This window comes from Staurois parvus, unplaced genomic scaffold, assembly GCF_062004578.1.
Source record: "Staurois parvus isolate SC_StPar_1 unplaced genomic scaffold, SC_StPar_1.0 ptg000086l, whole genome shotgun sequence".
In the NCBI taxonomy this organism is placed as follows: domain Eukaryota; kingdom Metazoa; phylum Chordata; class Amphibia; order Anura; family Ranidae; genus Staurois; species Staurois parvus.
In genome coordinates, this window is record NW_028317882.1 from 12,245,872 (window position 1) to 12,267,824 (window position 21,953).

The 21,953-nt window shown below is 41.0% G+C and overlaps 1 protein-coding gene across 2 annotated transcripts in view; it reads right to left on the reverse strand.

Annotated features, from left to right (window-relative positions):
* The window catches only part of SBNO2 (strawberry notch homolog 2), a 125,941-nt gene that overhangs the window by 46,749 nt on the left and 57,239 nt on the right, over positions 1 to 21,953 (reverse strand). For both annotated transcript variants that reach the window (XM_089670076.1, XM_089670077.1), the window contains 7 exons: positions 18,406 to 18,570; positions 8,095 to 8,181; positions 7,914 to 8,004; positions 4,446 to 4,606; positions 4,224 to 4,357; positions 3,818 to 3,908; positions 1,834 to 1,977 (listed from right to left, as the gene is read on the reverse strand). In XM_089670076.1, coding sequence (XP_089526202.1) covers positions 1,834 to 1,977; positions 3,818 to 3,908; positions 4,224 to 4,357; positions 4,446 to 4,606; positions 7,914 to 8,004; positions 8,095 to 8,181; positions 18,406 to 18,570 — 873 coding nt within the window. The remainder of the gene's footprint in view (positions 1 to 1,833; positions 1,978 to 3,817; positions 3,909 to 4,223; positions 4,358 to 4,445; positions 4,607 to 7,913; positions 8,005 to 8,094; positions 8,182 to 18,405; positions 18,571 to 21,953) is intronic.

The window sequence follows — 21,953 nt, forward strand, 5'->3', positions numbered from 1 at the left end:
CGGCACGTGCGCCCCCCTACCCGGAAATGCACAATCACATACAGTCATGGCCGAAATTGTTGGCACCCTTGATATTTCTCCAGGAAATCATGTATTTCTCACGAAACGTATTGCATTAACACATGTTTTGCTATACACATGTTTATTCCCTTTGTGTGTATTGGGACAAAACAAAAAAAGGGAGGAAAGAAAGCAAATTCGACATAATGTCACACAAACCTCCAAAAATGGGCTGGACAAAAGTATTGGCACCCTTTCACAACTGCGGATAAATAAGAATGTTACAAGCATGTGATGCTCCTGTAAACTCACCTGGGGCAAGTAACAGGTGTGGGCAATATAGAAATCACACCTGAAAGCAGATAAAAAGGAGAGACGTTCACTTAACCTTTGCATTGTGTGTCTGTCTGTGCCACACTAAGCATGGACAACAGAAAGAGGAGACGAGAACTGTCTGAGGACCTGAGAACCAAAATTGTGGCAAAATATCAACAATCTCAAGGTTACAAGTCCATCTCCAGAGAACTAGATTTGCCTTTGTCCACAGTGCGCAACATTATCAAGAAGTTTGCAACCCATGGCACTGTAGCTAATCTCCCTGGTCGTGGACGGATGAGGAAAATTGATGAAAGATTGCAACGCAGAATAGTCCGGATGGTGGATAAGCAGCCCCAAACATGTTCCAAAGACATTCAAGCTGTCCTGCAGGCTCAGGGAGCATCAGTGTCAGCGCGAACTATCCGTCGACATTTAAATGAAATGAAACGCTATGGCAGGAGACCCAGGAGGACCCCACTGCTGACACAGAGACATAAAAAAGCAAGACTACAGTTTGCCAAAATGTACTTGAGTAAGCCAAAAGCCTTCTGGGAAAACGTCTTGTGGACAGATGAGACCAAGATAGAGCTTTTCGGTAAAGCACATCATTCTACTGTTTACCGAAAACGGAATGAGGCCTACAAAGAACAAAACACAGTACCTACGGTAAAATATGGTGGAGGTTCAATGATGTTTTGGGGTTGTTTTGCTGCCTCTGGCACTGGGTGCCTTGACTGTGTGCAAGGCATCATGAAATCTGAGGATTACCAAAGGATTTTGGGTCGCACTGTAGGGCCCAGTGTCAGAAAGCTGGGTTTGCGTCCAAGATCCTGGGTCTTCCAGCAGGACAATGACCCCAAACATACGTCAAAAAGCACTCAGAAATGGATGGCAAAGAAGCGCTGGAGAGTTCTGAAGTGGCCAGCAATGAGCCCAGATCTAAATCCCATTGAACACCTGTGGAGAGATCTTAAAATTGCTGTTGGGAAAAGGTGTCCTTCCAATAAGAGAGACCTGGAGCTGTTTGCAAAGGAAGAGTGGTCCAAAATTCCGGGTGAGAGGTGTCAGAAGCTTATTGATGGTTATAGGAAGCGACTGATTTCAGTTATGTTTTCCAAAGGGTGTGCAACCAAATATTAAGTTAAGGGTGCCAATACTTTTGTCCAGCCCATTTTTGGGGTTTTGTGTGACATTATGTCATATTTGCTTTTCTGCCTCTGTTTTATATTTGTTCCAATACATACAAAGGGAATAAACATGTGTATAGCAAAACATGTGTTAATGCAATACCTTTTTTGTGTGAAATACTTGATTTTCAGGAAAAATATCAAGGGTGCCAACAATTTCGGCCATGACTGTATGTATACACGTGATTTTGCGCACTCGTGCTGCCCTGTAGCAGTATTTCTGCTATAGGGGGTTGGGGAGCGGTTAAACGGAATTTATTATTTACTTAGCATCAGTTTATCCTATTGGGGTCATAAGAGTATATGAGTACTTGTGTATAAAGGATACCACTCCATCAAAATTCTCACCACACCAGTCTCGTATTTGTTTAATTCGTGTACGGTGTTGACCTCCAGCTTGGCTCTCACCAATAAGTGCTGAATAAGTGGCAAATAAGACACCTTCAGAGGCAGATGTGTCTCCATATTTGATCTGCAAAAATACAGAAGGCAAGCTATTCATAAGACAGCGCTATAATGAACTTACATCCTGAAAAGGTAAACTCCAATAAAGATATTTCAGAGTGTTATAGGTGTTGATTATTGCATGTCTACCTAAATTCCATTGTCAAAAACTGTACATTATTAAAAAAACACAACTATAACTTTATATGTATTATTTCCATCAGGTTAAGGTTTCAGTTGGGACTTTTCACAGGGTACACAAGTGCAAACCTAATTACGATGTTTTTTCACAATAATGCTACCAATTAAATCTTTTCTCCTAATAAATATGGGGGAGGGAATTACAGGGAATGCAGTTTTGTTTTCCAAATCAGCACACATCCCTAGGAAGGCTGCTGGAGGATACTACCCACAGCTCTGCTCGCTGTATAGGTTATGTGAAGCCTAGGGATGACATGACCACTACTTTTACATAGTAATATTTGTGCTAGCAAATTCACTTTGTCCATACAAAATAGATGTACAGTATATCATTTGTACCTATTGAGAATATCTTTAACCACTTGCCCGCCTAAGGATTTACACCCCTTCCTGACCAGGCCATTTTTTGCGTTACGGCGCTGCGTTATTTTAACTGACAATTGTGCAGTCATGCAACGCTGCACCCAAATTAAATTTCTGTCCTTTTTTCCCCCAAGAATAGAGCTTTCTTTCGGTAGTATTTGAATGACTGTGCATTTTTTATTTTTTGCTCTATTAAAAAAAAAAGACTGACAATTTGGAGAAAAAAAACTATATTTTTGACTTTTTGCTATTAAACGTCCAGTAAAAATTAAAAAGAAAAAAAAATCAGATTTCGTCAAATTTACACCAAAATGTATTCTGCTGCATGTCTTTGATAAAAAAAAAAAAAATCCCAATATGTGTAAATTAATTGGTTTATGTGAAAGTTATAGCATTTACAAATGGCAATATATATACTGGTATTTTTGTTTTTAATTTTTACTAGTAATGGCGGCGATCAGCGACTTATAGCAGGCCTGTGGCAGGCATTCTGACACTGGGGGGAACTAACATGGTGTCACTGACATCCCCAGTGACACCAATACAATGATCAGTTCTAATAAAAAGCACTGACACTGTACTAATGGCACTGGGCAGGAAGGGGTTAACATGTGGTGTGATCAAAGGGTTAACTGTGTGCTGTTTCACATTATGTGCTGTGTGTGTTTTCAACTGTAAGCAAACTGCTTTTGAGCCATGCAAAGCAGTGTGCAGGAGCTGACGGGAGAGAACTGTATTTTTTACATCCAGTTCTCTCCCTCCGTCGGTAATACTCCTTGATCACTGGGTGCCGGCGAGTAATCACAAGCTTGGACCCAGTGCTTGACAGCCGAGGCCACGAATAGCGGCATGGGTAAGGTTCGCATGCGCCCCCTAGCCGGAAATGGAAAATCACGTATATATATACACGTGATTTTGTGCACCCCTGCTGCCCTGTAGCAGTATATCTGCTATAGGGCGGCAGGAAAACAGTTTAATGAACACATTATTGGCTGTCATTCAGCTTAAATGTATATAGTATCAGTATATCTCTGTATCTGGGTTGCCAGGGTCACAGCAGTTGGGTACATGAGAACTCATATGCAGAGATCTGGACACCAGACTCTTTTAGATAAAAGTTAGTAGGTGAATCAGCTTGCCAGTGTGTCTCTAACAATGAAATATTGGACTTGAAAGCTTTATCGACAATTTAAATAGAAAAAAATAACTCATATTTACATTTTAAACACTCAAATGGTATACATTATACAGCCAAATCAGTGTATACAAATTACATGTTTCATAATGATGACTGGCTGGCTCACCTTGCTTAGGGCATGAACTGGAATACAACTGGCATCAATGTCACGTAGATCTCGCTCTGCATCACAGCGCAGGTCATTGGATACACTAAACCTGTGAAATAAAAAAAAATTTGTAAAAATATGTGAAGACACTCAAGCATGCAGAAAAATATCAAGAGTGGTGAAATGAAGCAGTACATTTAGCTATATAAAATAAATACTACATTTACAAAACATCCACTTCAATAAGGTCTCAAATATCTATACTGCCAGTGGGCTTGACTAGAGAGTAGTAGCATAGAGACAACATTGGAACTCTAAAAGGAAATTAACCACCAGATAATGTGTGATTGTAGTTAACCAATAAAAACTTCAACATCTGCAACTTAACAAGAAGCAATGGAATGCAAAAAAGTGCAGATCTTACCACAGAGCTTTCTTTCTTCCCCTCAGGTAATTCTCCAGAATAATGCCAGCAACAGTACGCCCCTTTCCGACACCGGCACCATCTCCAACCAGAAATCCAGCTCTCTGTCTGCTAGGTAGGATTACTTCATGTTGCTGAGGAACACAGTGGAGCACACAAGGATATTAAGAACAATGTAGTAAAAAAGACAAATCCTGTTGTCTGTGTAGCTCTTATTCTTACCTGGCAAGCATATACAATAGCTTCAAGCTGCAAAGCAGAAAGCAGTCCCCTGTCAATGATAGAACTGGGGAGAGACAAAGTATAGGTGACATCTGGAGGGGGGACGCTGGACAAAGTGCTAGTCTCCACTACACGATCAGGGTGTTGTATGCCAATTTTAGCTAAAAGAAAATAGGAAAAAGTATATGTAAAATATCTCAAAGCAACAGAAAAAACACAAATGGGTTATAAAAAGTCAATTTTTAAAAAGTATGTAAAGACTAAACTTATGTTTGTTTGTTTTGAAACGAGTGGGGAAGAGTGAAAGCCTATTTCATGTTTTTTTCCCCCCCCCCCAATGGTGTCCTACTGTAGAGTTTTTCCTTGACTTCCTGTCCTAAAGATGCAAGAGGATGTGAAAGGAAATCTGCCCAAAGGTAGGGGACAGTACAGAACACAGAATCTTTACAGGATCCTTAGTCTTAACCATGGGTCATATGCAGTTACTCTCTAGTGATTAGACACTGGTTAAAATAAAACCTGCAGGGACATCACCTAAATAACCCCTTCCACCTAGCCTCAGCTTTGTATCAAGCCAGATAATAAAGAAGGGAGGGGATGAAACCGTGTATTGTGCTCCAAAAAAAAGGATAAAAGGCTCCGTTCACACCTATGCAGTTTGCTTTTCGCAGTTCATTTTGCGTTTTTCTACACACATTTTTGATGTGTTTTTACCGCGTTTTGGTCAGTTTTTTTTTTTATTTTTAAAGTGGAAATTTTTTTTTGCTGGGCAGAATAAAAATTCAAAATGCAAAACGTGGCAAAAACACACTACCATGCATTTCAGCAGATTCTCCAGTGAAATCTATTGTAGAAAAAATGCTGCTTTTTGCTTTTAAAAAAGTACCTGACCCTTTACAAAAACTGTTTTTACCTCGTTTTGTGTTTTGTTCAACTTTTTTTTTTTTTTTTTTTTTTAAGTGGAATTTTTGTTGTTGTTGCTGGGCACAATATAAATGCAAAACGCGGCAAAAACATGGCAAAGACGCAGTAAAAACACACTACCATGCATTTCAGCAGATTATCCACTGAAATCTATTGTAGCAAATACGGTACTTTTTTCTTTTAAAAAAGTCCCACACCCTTTCCAAAAACACAGCAGCTCAAAAAAGCATAGATGCAAACATGTTCCATAGCAAACCATGTTAAATGAACTGTAGTGCGTTTCTGCAAAAAACACTAAAACACATATTGGTGTGAACAGAGCCTTACTGGTAAGTACTGTTTTCTTAGTTGTACAGTACAGAACACAGGATCTTTAGTTTCTTAACACAGAACATGCAAAAGAGTCAACTGATCAGGAAGCTGCAGAAGGAGCCCCAGTGGCTATAGTGCAGCCAGAAATCTTGATAGGTGAACCATCTTAGAGGAAAAAATCTCCATGGAAATGAAGTAAGCTTCTTAGAGAGAAGAGAAGTCGATCACCTAATAACACTAGCAAAAGAACAGAGGATAGCTGGGAGAGGGAGGCGTTCTAAAGAATTTCCCTTTTCCTTCATTTTTTTTCCAGTCACCTGGAGATAGTTGTATACAACCAATGGTTGGAAACTAAAGATCCTGTGCCCTGTATGGTACAACAAAGAAAAAAATATATTTTTCAAGACAGTAAGACAAAAAGAAAGCCTTACCTGGCACAAAAAGAATAGATGAGTGTATTATTGAATAATGACAAAATAATTGCTAAATCAACAGACAACCTTGAAAGGAGTCTTCTGCTGACTGAACAGGTGGTCAACAGAGTTAAGAATAGGACAAACCTCCAAAAATTCTTCAAATATATTAAAATAGTAAAAAGCTTAGGTCTGAGAATGCCTTTACAAGATAATTTAGAGTTACAGACTGGGGACAACGAGAAGGCAATGTCCAGGGTCCAAGTTCATATTGGGGATAGTACTGACATAGCTTCCAAAAGAACCCCAATGGCTATACATTGGTATAGCCCAGGAACATTTAAACAAGGTGAATAAAAGTGCCTGGGCCATATGGTGTACACCCAAGTGTCCTCAAATAGTTAAGGGTTGTTATTTCAAAGCCATTGTTTCTCATTTTTAAAGCCTCTTTATTGACTGGCTTGGTGCCATTAGATTGGCACAAGGTCAATCCAGTGCCTATATTTGAAAAGACAATCTGTTCTTATCAGTGTCTAGTAGAGGTGCTCCACCATCATTCTTGCCTTTTTACGAGGATGGCTGGCTGTATAGTATCCCTGCTGGTATGATGGGGGCTCTGAAGGCTAGTACCGGTTGGAACAGAAACCGAGATGTCCACAGGTTGTTGGAGCCCAGGAGTAATTCCCCCGGGAAAACTTGATGGGCCCAGTTCCTCTTGATCTGAATGGGTCTACATTCTCTGGCCAGGGGCCGGGAAAGCAGAGAGTCTACAGAGCAGTGCCACCCAGGATTGGTTGCCCCAGGGGTGCTCTTAGTAACACATGGGGATGGGATCCCACGTGTGAAAAGTGCACAAGGTCACTGTTTCAAACACTTTTTCTGCACTGCGCCTTTTAGGGCTAGGCCTTTTGGCTAAGTCCAGGGCAAATTTATTGCTACAGTCCTCAGGGCCTAGCCGTGCACAATTGCACCGCCACTTATTTATTTTATCTATTTTTTTCTCCTCAAGTTTGTCTCACTTTCAGTTATGTGTGTGTTTTTTTTCCTCACTGGATGGAGAGTGTAGGTCCTCGGGCCTGCCCTGACGTCTAAGGGGAGGATGTGTGGCCCTTAGGTTCCTTCCTACCCCGATACCTAGGGGGTCTCACTTTGGGAGAGCCCCTCCACCAAACAGTTGGTGGTCGGCTTTGGCTGATCACAAGGAAAGGGGTCCGCCAGGCCTTTTGGCCAGGTGGACCATGTTGGAAAACCCTTTGTCACTGTAAGGAGCCTTGAGCCCCGGGGGATCAGGGTAGAGATCCTACCCTTTCGGGGGGTGGACTAAAAGCACACCCCTAAATGAACTTTTCTGTATTGGTGTTTTTGCACTTGCATCTTTTTGTACACTTATCAGGTTTTTGTTTTTGCATACCTCCTAAGATAAAAAGAAAAAAAAAACCACAGCTGCAAATGTCAATTCTACTCAAAAGAATCCAAACAAACTCACTCAACACCTTCTTTGACAATATCAAAATCTCAAATCCATTAAAAAATGTCACATGTTAATAAGACTGGATCATATTCTTAAAACTAGTAACATGAGACATATATATTGAGCACAAGGAGGTAAAGATTGAGGTAATTAAATATGTAATATTTTTTTTTAGTTTTGAGAATGGGATAAGTCAGCAAATTTTATTGCGCATATTTAATGAAAAAAATCTCTTATGGTCTGAAGGCTTTTTACAACATAAACTAAGGCTATGTGCAGGGAGAGTAAGCAAATTTAGGCCAGCGATGCTATTTATAAGCTACCAAACAAATGAAATGCTATGCTTACACTTAGAAGGCACATAATCTGCATAGGTCTCAGTATGCCCCAGCTCTTCAGCATCTTCATCTTCCTCTTCCTCCTCCACAAGATTTGGAGCCTGATTATGAAGAAGATACAAAAGACGAACAATATAATAAAGGTAAAAGGGCAAGGCATCACAAATACTATACACTGATTTTTGTCTTACCTGCTGCTGAACAGGGGGAGTACTAATTATAGCCTGAAAGTCCTCAAATCGGTTGAATCCAATAAATGGACGAGTGTTGGAAAAGAGCTAAAGGTGGAATGAGAAGCAGACAATAGTGATGTGATAGGTAAAAAACAAAATATTTTTCTGTGTGTAACTAAACAGTGAAATTCTACATGTCAAAAAGCAACAATTTAACCGGCAAATACAATAAAATTTTCAAGTTGCACTGTATAACACAGGGTTTTTTAACAAGGGTTCCTCCATAGGTTGCTAAGGATTCCTTGAGCAATGAGCAATTTTTACCACTCAGATAAGTTCCCACTGACTCCACTGATCTTTTTAGCTATCTGTAAGGGGGTAATTATTCCCAATGTCCTCAAGTGTAGGGAGCATTCTTCCCACTGACCATCCCACTAATGTAAACAGACAAATAGAGCAATGTGCACAGACTAAGTGCAGTGGGTGCATTAACATTTATTAAAGGAAGACAATTAGCAACTCAGATGAAGTAAAACAAATTATGCTCAGCATTGTTTTCAAAGGGATTCACCATCTTTGAGAACCACGATAAGCATAATTTGTTTTACTTCATGTGAGTTGCTAATTGTCTTTCTTCAATAAATATTTATACACCCACTACACTAAAGTCGGACATATAAGGATCGAGTCTTGACCGGTTCAGCAGAGACCGGCCGAGATTGAATCCATCTACGGGCAAGCTGAGTGTACCCAAGTCGATCCATCAATTGACTTGGGTACAACCAGCCTGTCAGATTATTAGCATGCGATTACTGCCTGCGGCTACAGCAGCTAGCAGTAATCATTATGTTCTCCCAACCCAGAAGACTCTACCCCCCCCCCCCCCCCGTGCCGGCAGAACACAATAGTTCTGCGGGACACATTTCCCCATCAACACAGTCAAATCAATTAATCTACGGCTTTGCCTTAGTGTGCGCACTTTTTTCTGTTTGCCACCAAAAGATGTCTTCAGTCTCTCAGAAGTGCTGCATTTAATGTGCTGGATTGGATTCTTCAGTAATCCCTAAAGCCATAGGATTTGTCCTCAGGATTTGGACTGTGCTTTCCATCCATGTAGTTTGTCTAAGCCCACCCTGCAACTATCACACCATATTGACAATTTTTATCATCACAATAAATGTATCATGAGTTGTAGATATAGTAATTTTAAACAGGGGTTCCCTGAGACCAGAAAGTTATTTCAAGGGTTCCTCTGTGTTGAAAAGGCTGAGAAAGGCTGGTATAACATATGCCATGTACAGTGCATTGACAAGGACAAATGACACTTAGCTGCATCACTCCAAAGCAGAAAAACTAGTAATCTTCTGATGCACAGATCGTAACACAGTAAATTCATATAGTAAGGTGCAAACTAGTTTTCACATTCCGGTATACATTTTAACCACTGCCCAACTGCCCTACAGCAGAACTACTGCTAGAGGGCAGCAAGGCTGTGCAAAAATCACACATATATATATATATATATATATATATGCGATTTTTTATCTCCGGGTAGGGCGCGTGCGCCACCCGACCCGCCATTGGCACTATCACCGGGTCCCGGCTGCAGATTCCCTGCCGGCACTCAGCGATCGCCGAGGAACACTGACAGGGAGTGGTCTGTATGTAAACAATACAGATCTCTCCCCTGTCAGCACCAGCATGCTGCTTTGTATTGCTCTGCATAGCAGAGCAATACAAAGCAGCATGCTTACATAGTAAAACGGCACATAATGTGAAACACACACAGCACAGTTAACCCTTTGAGTGCCCCAGATGTTAGCCCTTTCCTGCCCAGTATCATTAGTACAGTGTCACTGATTTTTATTAGCCTTGATCACTGTATTAGTGTCACTGGGGATATCAGTGGCTGTTAGTCATCCCCCCAGTGTCAACAATGCCTGGCGCAGTCCCGCTATAAGTCGCTGATCGCCGCCATTACTAATTATATATAGTAATGTATGGAATATACCACCATTTGTAGAAGCTATAACTTTCACGTAAACCAATTAATTTACACGTATTGGGATTTTTTTTCTAGAAAAGACATGCAGCAGAATACATTTTGGCCTAGATTTATGTCAAAATTTGATTTTAATTTTTTTTTTTTTTTTTACTGGATATGTTTTATAGCAAAAAGTCAAAAAAAAAGACACAAATTTAATTTGGATGCAGCGTTGCATGACTGCGCAATTATCAGTTAAAGTAACGCAGTGCTGTAATGTAAAAAATGGCCTGATCAGGAAGGGGGGGGGGGGTAAATCCTCTGGAGGGCAAGTGGTTAAAGAATCTAAAGCCCCAAAATAAAAATGTAATATACTGCAGCTTACCAGTCCTTAGATGTGATGGCTGCATTGGTTTTCCCTTTGTAAGCTTTATTCAGTTATTATTTATTATTTAGTTTCAACTGGTAATCCTGTGAGTAACATACTTTCTGTCTCTTTGTGGCTAAACTAACTTCTACACTGTATCTATGGAAGGAGCAATGACTGTAACATGGACTGGACAAGTATAAGTGGAAAGCCTTTGGTTCTGCGTGCTAATTCCAGGTGGAAGACTTACAAAAAACAAGGCCAGGGTCACAATGACAATCCTGGAGCCTGTAAGTACACTTACTAGTAGATCGATATTTCTATCCTCATAGGATTACTGCACAAAACACCTTTTGCTTTTTTATCCCTTATCTAACAAGTTTTTAATTATCTTTCCTAAGCTCCACCCTATTAACCTATTCTAAAATCTCAACATGCCTTCTACCTTTTTATTTGAAACCAAAGCCAAAAGAGGTAAATTTTGCAATTCAGCCTTTATAAATACAAATCTGAAATGGACTAATTTTCTTAAAATCGTATATTTTAAGTAGGATTGTCATATTCTGGACAAATCCCAAAAACCAAAGTAGCCAATACACATAAATTATAGTAGAAATCTATGTTCACAGCATACATCTTAATTTTCTAACATTAGCTTTGTAATAACAATACAAACAAAAGTTAAATTTGACAATCCAATATAAACTTCCTTGAAACTAGGGATACACTGAGGTTTCGGCCGAAAACACCCCTTTCGGCCGTTGGCCGAAATGAAAAAGCATCAGTACAGATGCCGAAAAAACCCCACCCCTCGCCGCCGGGGCTCGCCTGCCGCTTGGTAGTTCTCAGCCTTACCTGAGAAACCATCGATCCCAGTGCTGGGTATAGAGATGAGTGAAGGAAAGATGGCCGCCACTCATCTCTATGCCCTTGGAGGAACGGAGCGATGTCACTTCCCGTTCCAGCCATTTTTGTTTAAGCACTAGATCAGGGGTCCTCAAACTACGTCCTGCGGGCCACATGTGGCCCGCTGAGGCCATTTATCCGGCCTGCCGGCAGGGGCGGGACACTAAGTACAGGGGCGGGCAGGGGGCTGCTGTACCTTACCTGGCTCCAGTCCCAGTCCCTCGACGATCCAGTCCAGGAAGCGCTGCTCCTTCATTCACTCCGGCCACTCCCTCACTCCTGCCGCTCAGCTCCGCCTCCTCACCGGTGATTGGGCGCCAGAACTGTATCTCAGGAAAGGCACACAGGTGGCCAATCACCTGCGAGGAGGCGGAGCCGAGTGGCCCCGCGAACATCGAGTGAGAGAGAGGCCGGAGTGAAGAAGGACAGGTGACAGGTAAGTGTGCCGTGCTGATGGTGCTGCTGCAACCAGGTATGCTGGAACAGGGGTCAGCAAGTTAAGTGTCATTGGTGTCAGTGGGAGGAATAGTGCCCCATCACTGGTGTCACTGATACTAATGATGGGGCATTATTCCTCCCACTGACACCAACGATGGGGCACTATTCCACCCTCCACTGACACCAACGATGGGGCACTATTCCACCCCCCACTGACACCAATGATGGGGCACTATTCCCCCCCCCCCACTGACTCCAATAATGGGGCACTATTCCCCCCCCACTGACACCAGTGATGGGACACTATCCCCCCCACTGACACCAACGATGGAACACTATTCCTCCCACTGACACCAATATTGGGACACTATCCCCCCACTGACACTAATGACGGGGCACTATTCCCCTCCATTGACACAATGACGTACTATTCGTCCCGCTGACACCAAAGATGGGGCACTATTCCTCCCCCTGACACCAAAGATGGGGCACTATTCTTCCCACTGACACCAACGATGGGACACTATTCCTCCCACTGACACCAATGATGGGGCACTATTCTCCCCCACTGACACCAATGATGGGGCACTATTCTCCCCCACTGACACCAATGACGTACTATTCCTCCCACTGACACCAGTGACGGAGCACTATTCCCCCCCACTGACACCAATGACGTACTATTCCTCCCACTGACACCAATGATGGAGCACTATTCTTCCCACTGACACCAATGATGGGACACTATTCCTCCCACTGACACCAATGTTGGGACACTATCCCTTCCCCCACTGACGGGGCACTATTCCCCCCGCCCCCACACTGACACCAACAATGTGTCAGTGGAAGGAGGAATAGTGCCCCATCGTTGGTGTCAGTAAGGGGAGGAATAGTGCCCCCAATAACACTAATGTGCCCCCACTGACACTAATGATGGGGCACTATTCCTCGAACTGACACCAATGATGGGGTACTATTCCTACCATTGACACCAATGATGGGGCACGATTCTTCCCACTGACACCAATGATAGGGTACTATTCCTCCCACTGACACCAATGATGGGGCACATTTCTTCCCACTGACACCAATGATGGGGCACTATTCCTCCCACTGACAATAATGATGGGGCACGATTCTTCCCACTGACACCAATGATGGGGCACTATTCCTCCCACTGACAATAATGATGGGGCACGATTCTTCCCACTGACACCAATGATGGGGCACTATTCCTCCCACTGACACCAATGATGGGGCACTATTTCGCTCCATAAGACACACTTGGGGGGAAATGTCTGTGCGTCTTATGGAGCGGCCGGCCCAGTATTCCCGCCGCCGTTGTATGTCCGCAGTCTCTGGTCATCTCCTGTACTATGTCCGCAGTCTCTGGTCATCTCCTGTACTATATCTGCAGTCTCTGGTCATCTCCTGTACTGTGTCCGCATTTGTTCATAGTTTTTTTTTTTTTTTTAAACTATAGTACGGCCCTTCAACGGTCTGAGGGACAGTGAACTGGCCCCCTGTTTAAAAAGTTTGAGGACCCCTGCACTAGATCAATGCTTTTTTTTTTTATCTAATGCTCTACATTGAAGAGGAGAGATGTGGGGTCTTACAACTCTCCATAAAGAGGACCTGTCACTAATTATTTCTAATCACAAGGGATGCATGCATTTCTTGCGATAAGAATAAAAGTCATTAAAATTTTGTTTAAAAGGGACAGTGCAAAAAAAAAAAAAAAAAAAAAAAAAAAACATGAACTACATAAAAAAAAAAAAAACATGAACTACATAAAAAAAAAAAAAAAAAAAAGTTTAAAGTGCCCCCGTCCTCGCACGTAGTGGTGAACGCATATGTAGGCCATGCCCACATATGTAAACGGTGTTCAAACCACACGTGAGGTATCGCCACGAATGTCAGACCAAGTGCAATAATTCTCGCACTAGACCTCCTCTGTAACTTTACACTGCTAACCTGTAGAAATTTTTAAACCCTCACCCATGGAGATTTTTTAAGTACAGCAGTTTCACACCATTCCACGAACATGCACAGCTTTAAAGCATGACATGTTGGTTATCTATTTACTCACCGTAACATCCTCTTTCATATTTTACAAAAAAATTGGAGTATATATATTTTTTTGTTTTTTTTTAATCAGTGTATTTTTTTCCAAAAAAATATATATTATTTTTTAAAACTGCATTTCAGTTTTCGGCCAAGTGCATTTTGAATTTTCGGTTTCAGCACCAGAATTTTCATTTCGATGCATCACTACTTGAAACATTGCCTTTCATGTTGTGAGTGCTGCCTGTCTGCGGTCTCTCTCTTTCTACAACTCCCTGGATTCCTTGCATTATTTTCAGATTCTCCTCTACTGTTTACTTTCAATTCCTAAGGACATGGTGCCTTGCTGCCTTACAGGCACCTATTCCTATACTGACTATGCTTAGTGAAATTCTTCCTCTCAGCAGCTCTGTAGCTCAGAAGGCAGGTTCTATGATGTGCGACACAGGAGCGGTTATTCAGAGGTCATAGTGAATATATGTCACAAAATTCAAGGAAGTAAAATGTGTGAGGGTCTTCACAAAGTACCGTATTTTGCACTCCATAAGACGCACTTTTTTTTCCCCCAAAAAAGGGGGGAAAATGTCAGTGTGTCTTATGGAGCAAATATGGAGCGGCCGGTCCGGTATTTCCACCGCCGCCGTGTCAGAATACCAGGCCGGCCACTCAGCTCTGCAGCGGGACCTTATGGAGATGACTGTTGACCTTTGGGGAGGTGGGGAGCAGGTACCTGAATTTGACAGGTACCCGCTCTTACTTCCGCGGAGTTGTTCTTTGACCTTACCTGTTCCTCTATCCAGTGGCGCGCTGTCTAACCGGCTTCTGTAGTGTGGGCGCTGGGCTTGACAGCCGGGTGCCAAGTGCGCATGCGCAAGAAGCGGTGCTTTTTGTGAATGGTAAGTCGGTACCTGGGACACATGACAGATCCCAGAAGCCGCCGGACCAATCACAAAGCGCAAGTGCTTCTCGCTCATGTGCACTGGGCACCTGGCTGTCATGCCGAGCGCCATTACAGAAGCCGGGAAGACAGCGCGCGGCTGGATCGAGGAACAGGTAAGATCAAACAAAAACTCTGCGGAAGAGCGGGTACCTGTCAAATTCAGGTACCCACTCCCCCCCCTCCCCAAAGGTCAGCAGTCATCTCCTGTACTGTCCGCAGTCTCTGGTCATCCCTGTGCTGTCCGCAGTCTCTGGTCATCCCTGTGCTGTCCGCAGTCTCTGGTCATCCCTGTGCTGTCCGCAGTCTCTGGTCATCTCCTGTACTATGTCCGCAGTCTCTGGTCATCCCTGTGCTGTCCGCAGTCTCTGGTCATCTCCTGTACTGTGTCTGCAGTCCATTAGTTCAGAATTTTTTTTTTCCTGTTTTCTGCCTCTAAAACCTAGGTGCGTCTTATGGTCAGGTGCGTCTTATGGAGCGAAAAATACGGTAAGTTAGCAAACTTCATGATTGTTAATGGGAGTTAGCTAGAAATAATTATAATATAATGTGGAAATGAATACATGATTTTACATTTTGACCATCTGCTTGATCATCTGCATTCAGAAGGCAATGATGAGATTTGCAGTTTTAGAAAAGGGTATTGCTTGATTTTGGCTCTCTTACCATCTTTCCTAACAATGCACTTACATTTCCATGTACAGTGATACAGTCTACAAAGTTTAGTACTAAGGCATGTCACAGTACTAATACAGTATCACACCCGTAGACACCCAAAGGTTGACCAGGCTCGTGAAAAATCTAGGACGGATTATTCCAACAAATTGTTTCTGTTTCCCCAACTTAATGCTAACAAGGGGAGCACCTGCTAAGAGCATACATATTACAACTGGTCTAAAGTAATCATGAATGCTTTTGCCACAATCATTCTACAAAACAACCATATGCTTCAATGTCTGTTTTATGTCTATAGGCACCTTTAGACAGGTAGTTAAAGTGTTACTAAACCCAGGACCCTGCATTCACTATATCTGGTCTCCCGCAGTACACTCAACATGGAAGCGCAATTATTTTAGTAAATATAAACTGCCAAATACCTTTTCTCATCAGCAGTTAAAGCAGTCTTGGAACTTCAGCAGAGCACTGGTTAAAGCTTGTGGGAAGCGTTTTCTTTCTGCTCTAGAAGGATGCAAAACCCCTGACCTCTGGACAGTGCTGATTGGCCCTGTGCTGATCAAATGCACTCTCCCAAGAAAAAAAAAAGACAAACCTCTCCAGCAATACACACTAAACTGAGCATGTGCAGAAGGGCTGCGGTTTTAGTCTGTCTTATCAGCGTGGACATTTCAACAAGAGTAGAGGCAGAGAAGTCAGGATCAAACAGCTTTTTTTTAAACAATGCAGAGGATTAACACCTTAGGTTCCACAGTGAGTATAACAAACATGCTTTATTGTACATACAGACTGATTTTACTGTTGTGGGTTTCGTAACAAATTAAAAAATGTATGTTACCTCAAAATAGCTTTTTTTTTAACCGCTTCCCAACCTCCCTATAGCAGAACTACTGCTACAGGGTCGCAGGGCTGCACAAAATCATGTATATATACGCGATTTTGCATTTCCGAGTAGGGGAGGTACACCGCCATTGGCGGCTACAGCTGGCGATCACCGGGTCCCAGCCAGAAATTCCTCACTGGCACTTGGTGATCACCGAGGAATACTGACAGGGGAGAGGTCTGTATATAAACAATACAGATCTCTCCCTTGGCAGCACCAGCATGAGTTGTAGATATAGTAATTTTAAACAGGGGTCCCCTGAGACCAGAAAGTTATTTCAAGGGTTCCTCAGTGTTGAAAAGCTGAGAAAGGCTGGTATAACATATGCCATGTACAGTGCATTGACAAGGACAAATGACACTTAGCTGCATCACTCCAAAGCAGAAAAACTAGTAAACCTCTGATGCACAGATCGTAACACAGTAAACTCATATAGTAAGGTGCAAACTAGTTTTCACAATCCTGGTATACACTTTAACCGCTGTCCAACCGCCCTATAGAAGAACTACTGCTACCAGGCGCAGGGCTGTGCAAAATCACGTATATATATGCGATTTTGTATTTCCAGGAAGGGGGCGCGTGCGCCGCCCACCCCACCATTGGTACCTACAGCTGTCGATCACTGGGTCCCAGCTGCAGATTCCCCACCGGCACTCAGCGATCCCCGAGGAATACTGACAGGGAAAGGTCTGTATGTAAACAATACAGATTTCTCCCTTGGCAGCACTAGCAGAGCAATACAAAGCAGCATGCTTACATAGTAAAACACACACAGTTAATCTTTTGATCGCCCCAGATGTTAACCCCTTCCTGACCAGTGTCATTAGTACAGTGTCAGTGCTTTTTATTAGCACTGATCACTGTATTAGTGTCACTGGGGATGTCAGTGGTGGGTATTCAGTCCCCCCCCCCCCCCCCCCACTGTCAGAATGCCCGCCGCAGTCCCGCTATAAGTCGCTGATCGCCGCCATTACTAGTATTTAATAAAAAGAAAAAAAAAAATCCAGTATATATACTGCTATTTATAGATGCTATAACTTTCACGTAAATCAATTAAATTACACAAATTGGGATTTTTTTTTTTTTCTTGCAAAGACATGCAGCAGAATACATTTTGGCATCAATTTATGACTAAATTTAATTTTTTTAAATTTTTTTACTGGATATGTTTTATAGCAAAAAGTAAAAAAAATGTGTTTTATTTTTTTCAAAATTGTTGTCCTTTTTATAATTAAGGCGCAAAAAATAAAAACCAGAGTCGATCAACTACAACTGAAAGAAAGCTCCATTTGTGGGGAAAAAAGGACATAAATTTAATTTGGGTGCAGCCTTGCATGACCGTGCAATTGTCAATTAAATTAACACAGTATCATAAAAATGGCCTGGTCTGGAAGGGGGGGGGGGGGGGTAAATCCTCTGGAGAGCAAGTGGTTAATAAATATCTGTTTTCCTTGTGAATATTATTACAGACTATCTATTCTTTCCATGTCTTCGTTGCTGTCAATACCTGAGGATTCTGCCAGATCCTGCTTCTGCAAGCTGACCACGCCAAGCTTGAAAGCAGATTCCTGCTAGTGTGGTTAGTATACATAGTGGAGCTCCCTTCTTGGAGCATTAGGACACCCATCAATTTGCAGCTGTAGCAGCACAGTATATAAATAGGGAAAATGTACTGCTTCACTGTAGGTGACATAATAGTCTGCTCACTTGCTCTAGAGACAACGTCCCCTACAGTGAGAAAGAAAGACGTGAGAGAGGCTCTACTCTCCTGTCACTGCCAAATAAGAATAAAAAAGTTGGTACTAAATATTTTATTTTTTTTTAATAATTAAATCCATTATAATTCACAAATACAGTCTGATGCCTAGCACTTGGTTTCAACTTACCTTTGTTCACAAATATTTTTGAGCAAATTTGTACTCGATATAGAAAATATTGAATTATCAGAAGAAAACAAAGCATAATCTTATATTCCAAAATTAACTTTAGCCTTTCAAACGAATTGTATGTATGCTTGAAATAAAGTTAAAAACATTCTTTAATTAATTAAAAAAGGATTATTAAAAAAAGCTCACCGAAGTGCTGGTGTCCTGAGTAGGTGTGTTGACATCCCATATTGTCGGTAAACTATTAAGACTGTCAGCTGGCAAAAAATCATCAGTGTCTGTGATGCCAGACAGTGAATCCGGGGAAGACAGGGCAGAGCGGCTGGAAAAATCATTTAAAAAATTGATTGGGTCCTAAAAAAAATAAATAAATAAAAAAATAAACGGTTGTCCCAAGAAACAGGTAGCTGCTAATGTGTGTATACTGACATAGGGAGATGTACTACCTCTGCCATGTACCACACCACTTACAGGCAATTTAAAAAACAGAGTTAAACCATGCCTATTGTGCATGTATTCACTTTAGTTTTGAAGAATTTATACATTTAGTATAAAAATCAATACCAGCACCTACCTGATTGAACCAAACAAGTTAAGGGAATTCTGAACAAGGTCTCACATTAGTTTCAAAGGTTACAAATATGCCAGAAAGGCAAAATCAAATATGATGAAAATGCACCAATAGAAGACGCCCTTCATATCTATATTTATATGGGCAGGAAGAACGTAGCAATCAGATAAAAATGGGAACAAATGCAGAACTCTACCATCCAGCAACATATCACTAAAGATACAAATTTCAACATCACTTACAGTGTTCTGGCTTTGAGGGGGACACAGCGTAAGTAACATAAGTGCAATATAGGTTGAAGTTGCTTACAAGTCTGCACATATGACCAAACGTAAACCAAGAGATTTAACATGTAAATATCAATACACTAAACTTTTCCTGAAGGTTAAGTAGCACAACACTGGAATTCTTACGTTGTCCAATTTTTAAAACTGGCAGCTGATTCTAATTTTTTTTACCTAGATTTAATATATGACACTGAAAGAAGAGTGTGTATACCTTGATGATTTATAGAAGTATTTAACTTAAATGCTTCATTTTAAAAATTTGAAAGAAAAGCAACCTTACTTGTAAGGTTGACAAAAGGACACAGTGAGATGGAAACTCAGTTATATAAAAAACAAACTTTTATATACAATTTTGTAAAATATTTGAACAAAAGACAGGGTGATCTGGTTTGGAATTTCCACACAAACTTAATTTTACAGCGTACTTGTTCTAGTACAGTAGGCATAAAATATCTTGTATTCTCCCAAATCTTAAGGAACTTTGTATGCGAATCAGCCAAACATACAATCAAAACTCTGCATAACCAACTTTAGTGAAAATGTCTGGTTTACTTGTTTTAACAGCAAAGAAAAAACAAAAAATACATGTAGGATTGCCAATGTGAACTTAAATTCTGCAAATTAGAAAAAAAAGTCAGCTAATTTGTAGAGCAGGCATAGGGGCAAAATGAAACATTCCTGTTGGTAAAGAGCTGCCCAGTGAATTATACTACAAAGAGAGAGACATGCCACCATTTACGATTTTCTGAGAAATAGCAGTAACACTTGGAAAAAGAGCTCATGACTGATCTTACTGGAAAGGGCTGGAAAACCACTGTGATACAGCTGAATGTTTTCACTCTATGATCTAACTATTCCTGACACAGACTTCATTTCAACAGTGTTTCTATAGCCACTTAAAGCTAGAGACTGCAATATCACAGTTATTTGTCAGCCTTTTTAAAACACCATTCTGGTAGAAAGCTGGGCACCTAGTGATGGCAACGCCGATCTTGTGGCAAGCTGGCCATCTAGTGTTGGCTTCTCCCCTATTTCCTTATTACCTGATAAATACATTGCAGGTCTTATTATTTATTTATTTCAGGTACTTATATAGCGCCGTCAATTTACGCAGCGCTTTACATACATATATATTGTACATTCACATCAGTCCCTAACCCTCAAGGGGCTTACAATCTAAAGTTCCTAACTCACATCCATACATACACATACTAGGGACAATTTTTTAGACAGGAGCCAATTAACCTACCAGCATGTCTTTGGAGTGCGGGAGGAAACAGGAGTACCCGAAGGAAACCCACGCAGTCACAGGGAGAACATGCAAACTCCAGGCAGGTGGTGCCGTGGCTGGGATTCGAACCAACGACCCCAGTACTACCAGGTGGAAGCGCTAACCATTTAGCCACTGTGCTGCCCTAGGACTTTGTCACTTTATCTCAATACCTGTTATAGTTTTATTATTATTGCTCTATTTTAAATGACTTGTCAATGAACATGGTATCCATGAAACAAAACTGAATTGTTTCATCTGAAAGCTAACAGAAAAAAGTGAATTCCAAGACCTAACTGAACTACCAATGATTAGCAGAAATAAACAAGGAAAACCTGTAGCAGCCCTTGTGATTCTATGGGGAAGAAGTGCTGGAAAATATCCCCGCTTATCAAAAAGGAGCCAAACAAAAACAAAAAGTGTAAATGGTGGATGAGTAATGATTGTGACTTCTGATTCTGGAAGTCCAGCAGACCACACCTAAATATTACAATCACTCCAAGAGAACACAGAGCCAGAAGTACATTAAAATTTGAAATAATTATATAAAGCAGAACATCTGACATACTTTAAATTCAAAGTTAGTAAAAATAAATAATATATCATTACAATGTTTATGTAAAAGTAATGATCATACAAGATGACGGAAATGATGAAAATTGTATTTCAGCATAAAAGATGAAAATTGTATTTCAGAGTAACACCTATTAGTACAGTTGTTTAAAGATGAAAGTTAAGAAGTACAAATATAAATAATGTAAATAATGTTACAAGGTGTTTGTGAAACCACAATCCTTTGTAGTTCCCGTTCAAACTATACCAATAAAAAGGTACATTACAGATGTGAAAATGCAATTTCCTTTTAATATGGTATATATTGTTCAGTAAAAACCCCAATTAATACAATTTAACTTCTATTATCAATGTATTTGTTAGTTTGTTTACAGAATGGTCTGTCTAAAATCAAATATAACTGGGACAGACCATTGCAACTGAGAGAGACCAATACAACTTCCAAAAAATAAACACCGAATGCTTACAATCAATGCACAATAATGAAAACTGTCTAACAATTCATCATCCTTACACTAAAAAGCAAGTGTTATCACAGACTGATGCTAACTGATGTTATCATTCAAATTTACTAGTATGCAACAAAGTCCTCTCCAAAGGTGATCAAACCTGCCAAAATGATATCCCTACTTAGAACAAAAACATAGAATTACTGTAAAGTCATTTGCCAAGTTAGAAGTTTAAAAGAACAGTGCTAAGAGAAGGCTTGTGCAGTTACCCATAGCAATCAATTAGCTGTAACAAGTTTAGTGTAACCATTGAAACAAGATAGGTGTGACAGGTTGATATAGGTTCTCGCACATTGCTGCTCTTTAAAATATCCCACAATATTATTTATTTCCCAATATTACCACTATCATTTCCTAAATACCAGCAAACAATATCTATCAAGTGCCAACCACCCTCAAATGCGAGAAAGAAAACCTTGCAATATTTAGACATCATACCCCCATCTCAGTTTATTTCCAAAAACGTTACATGTACTGTTATGCTATGTTTTGCCGCTGTTTAGTTCTCTGCAAAAGTAAATATCAAT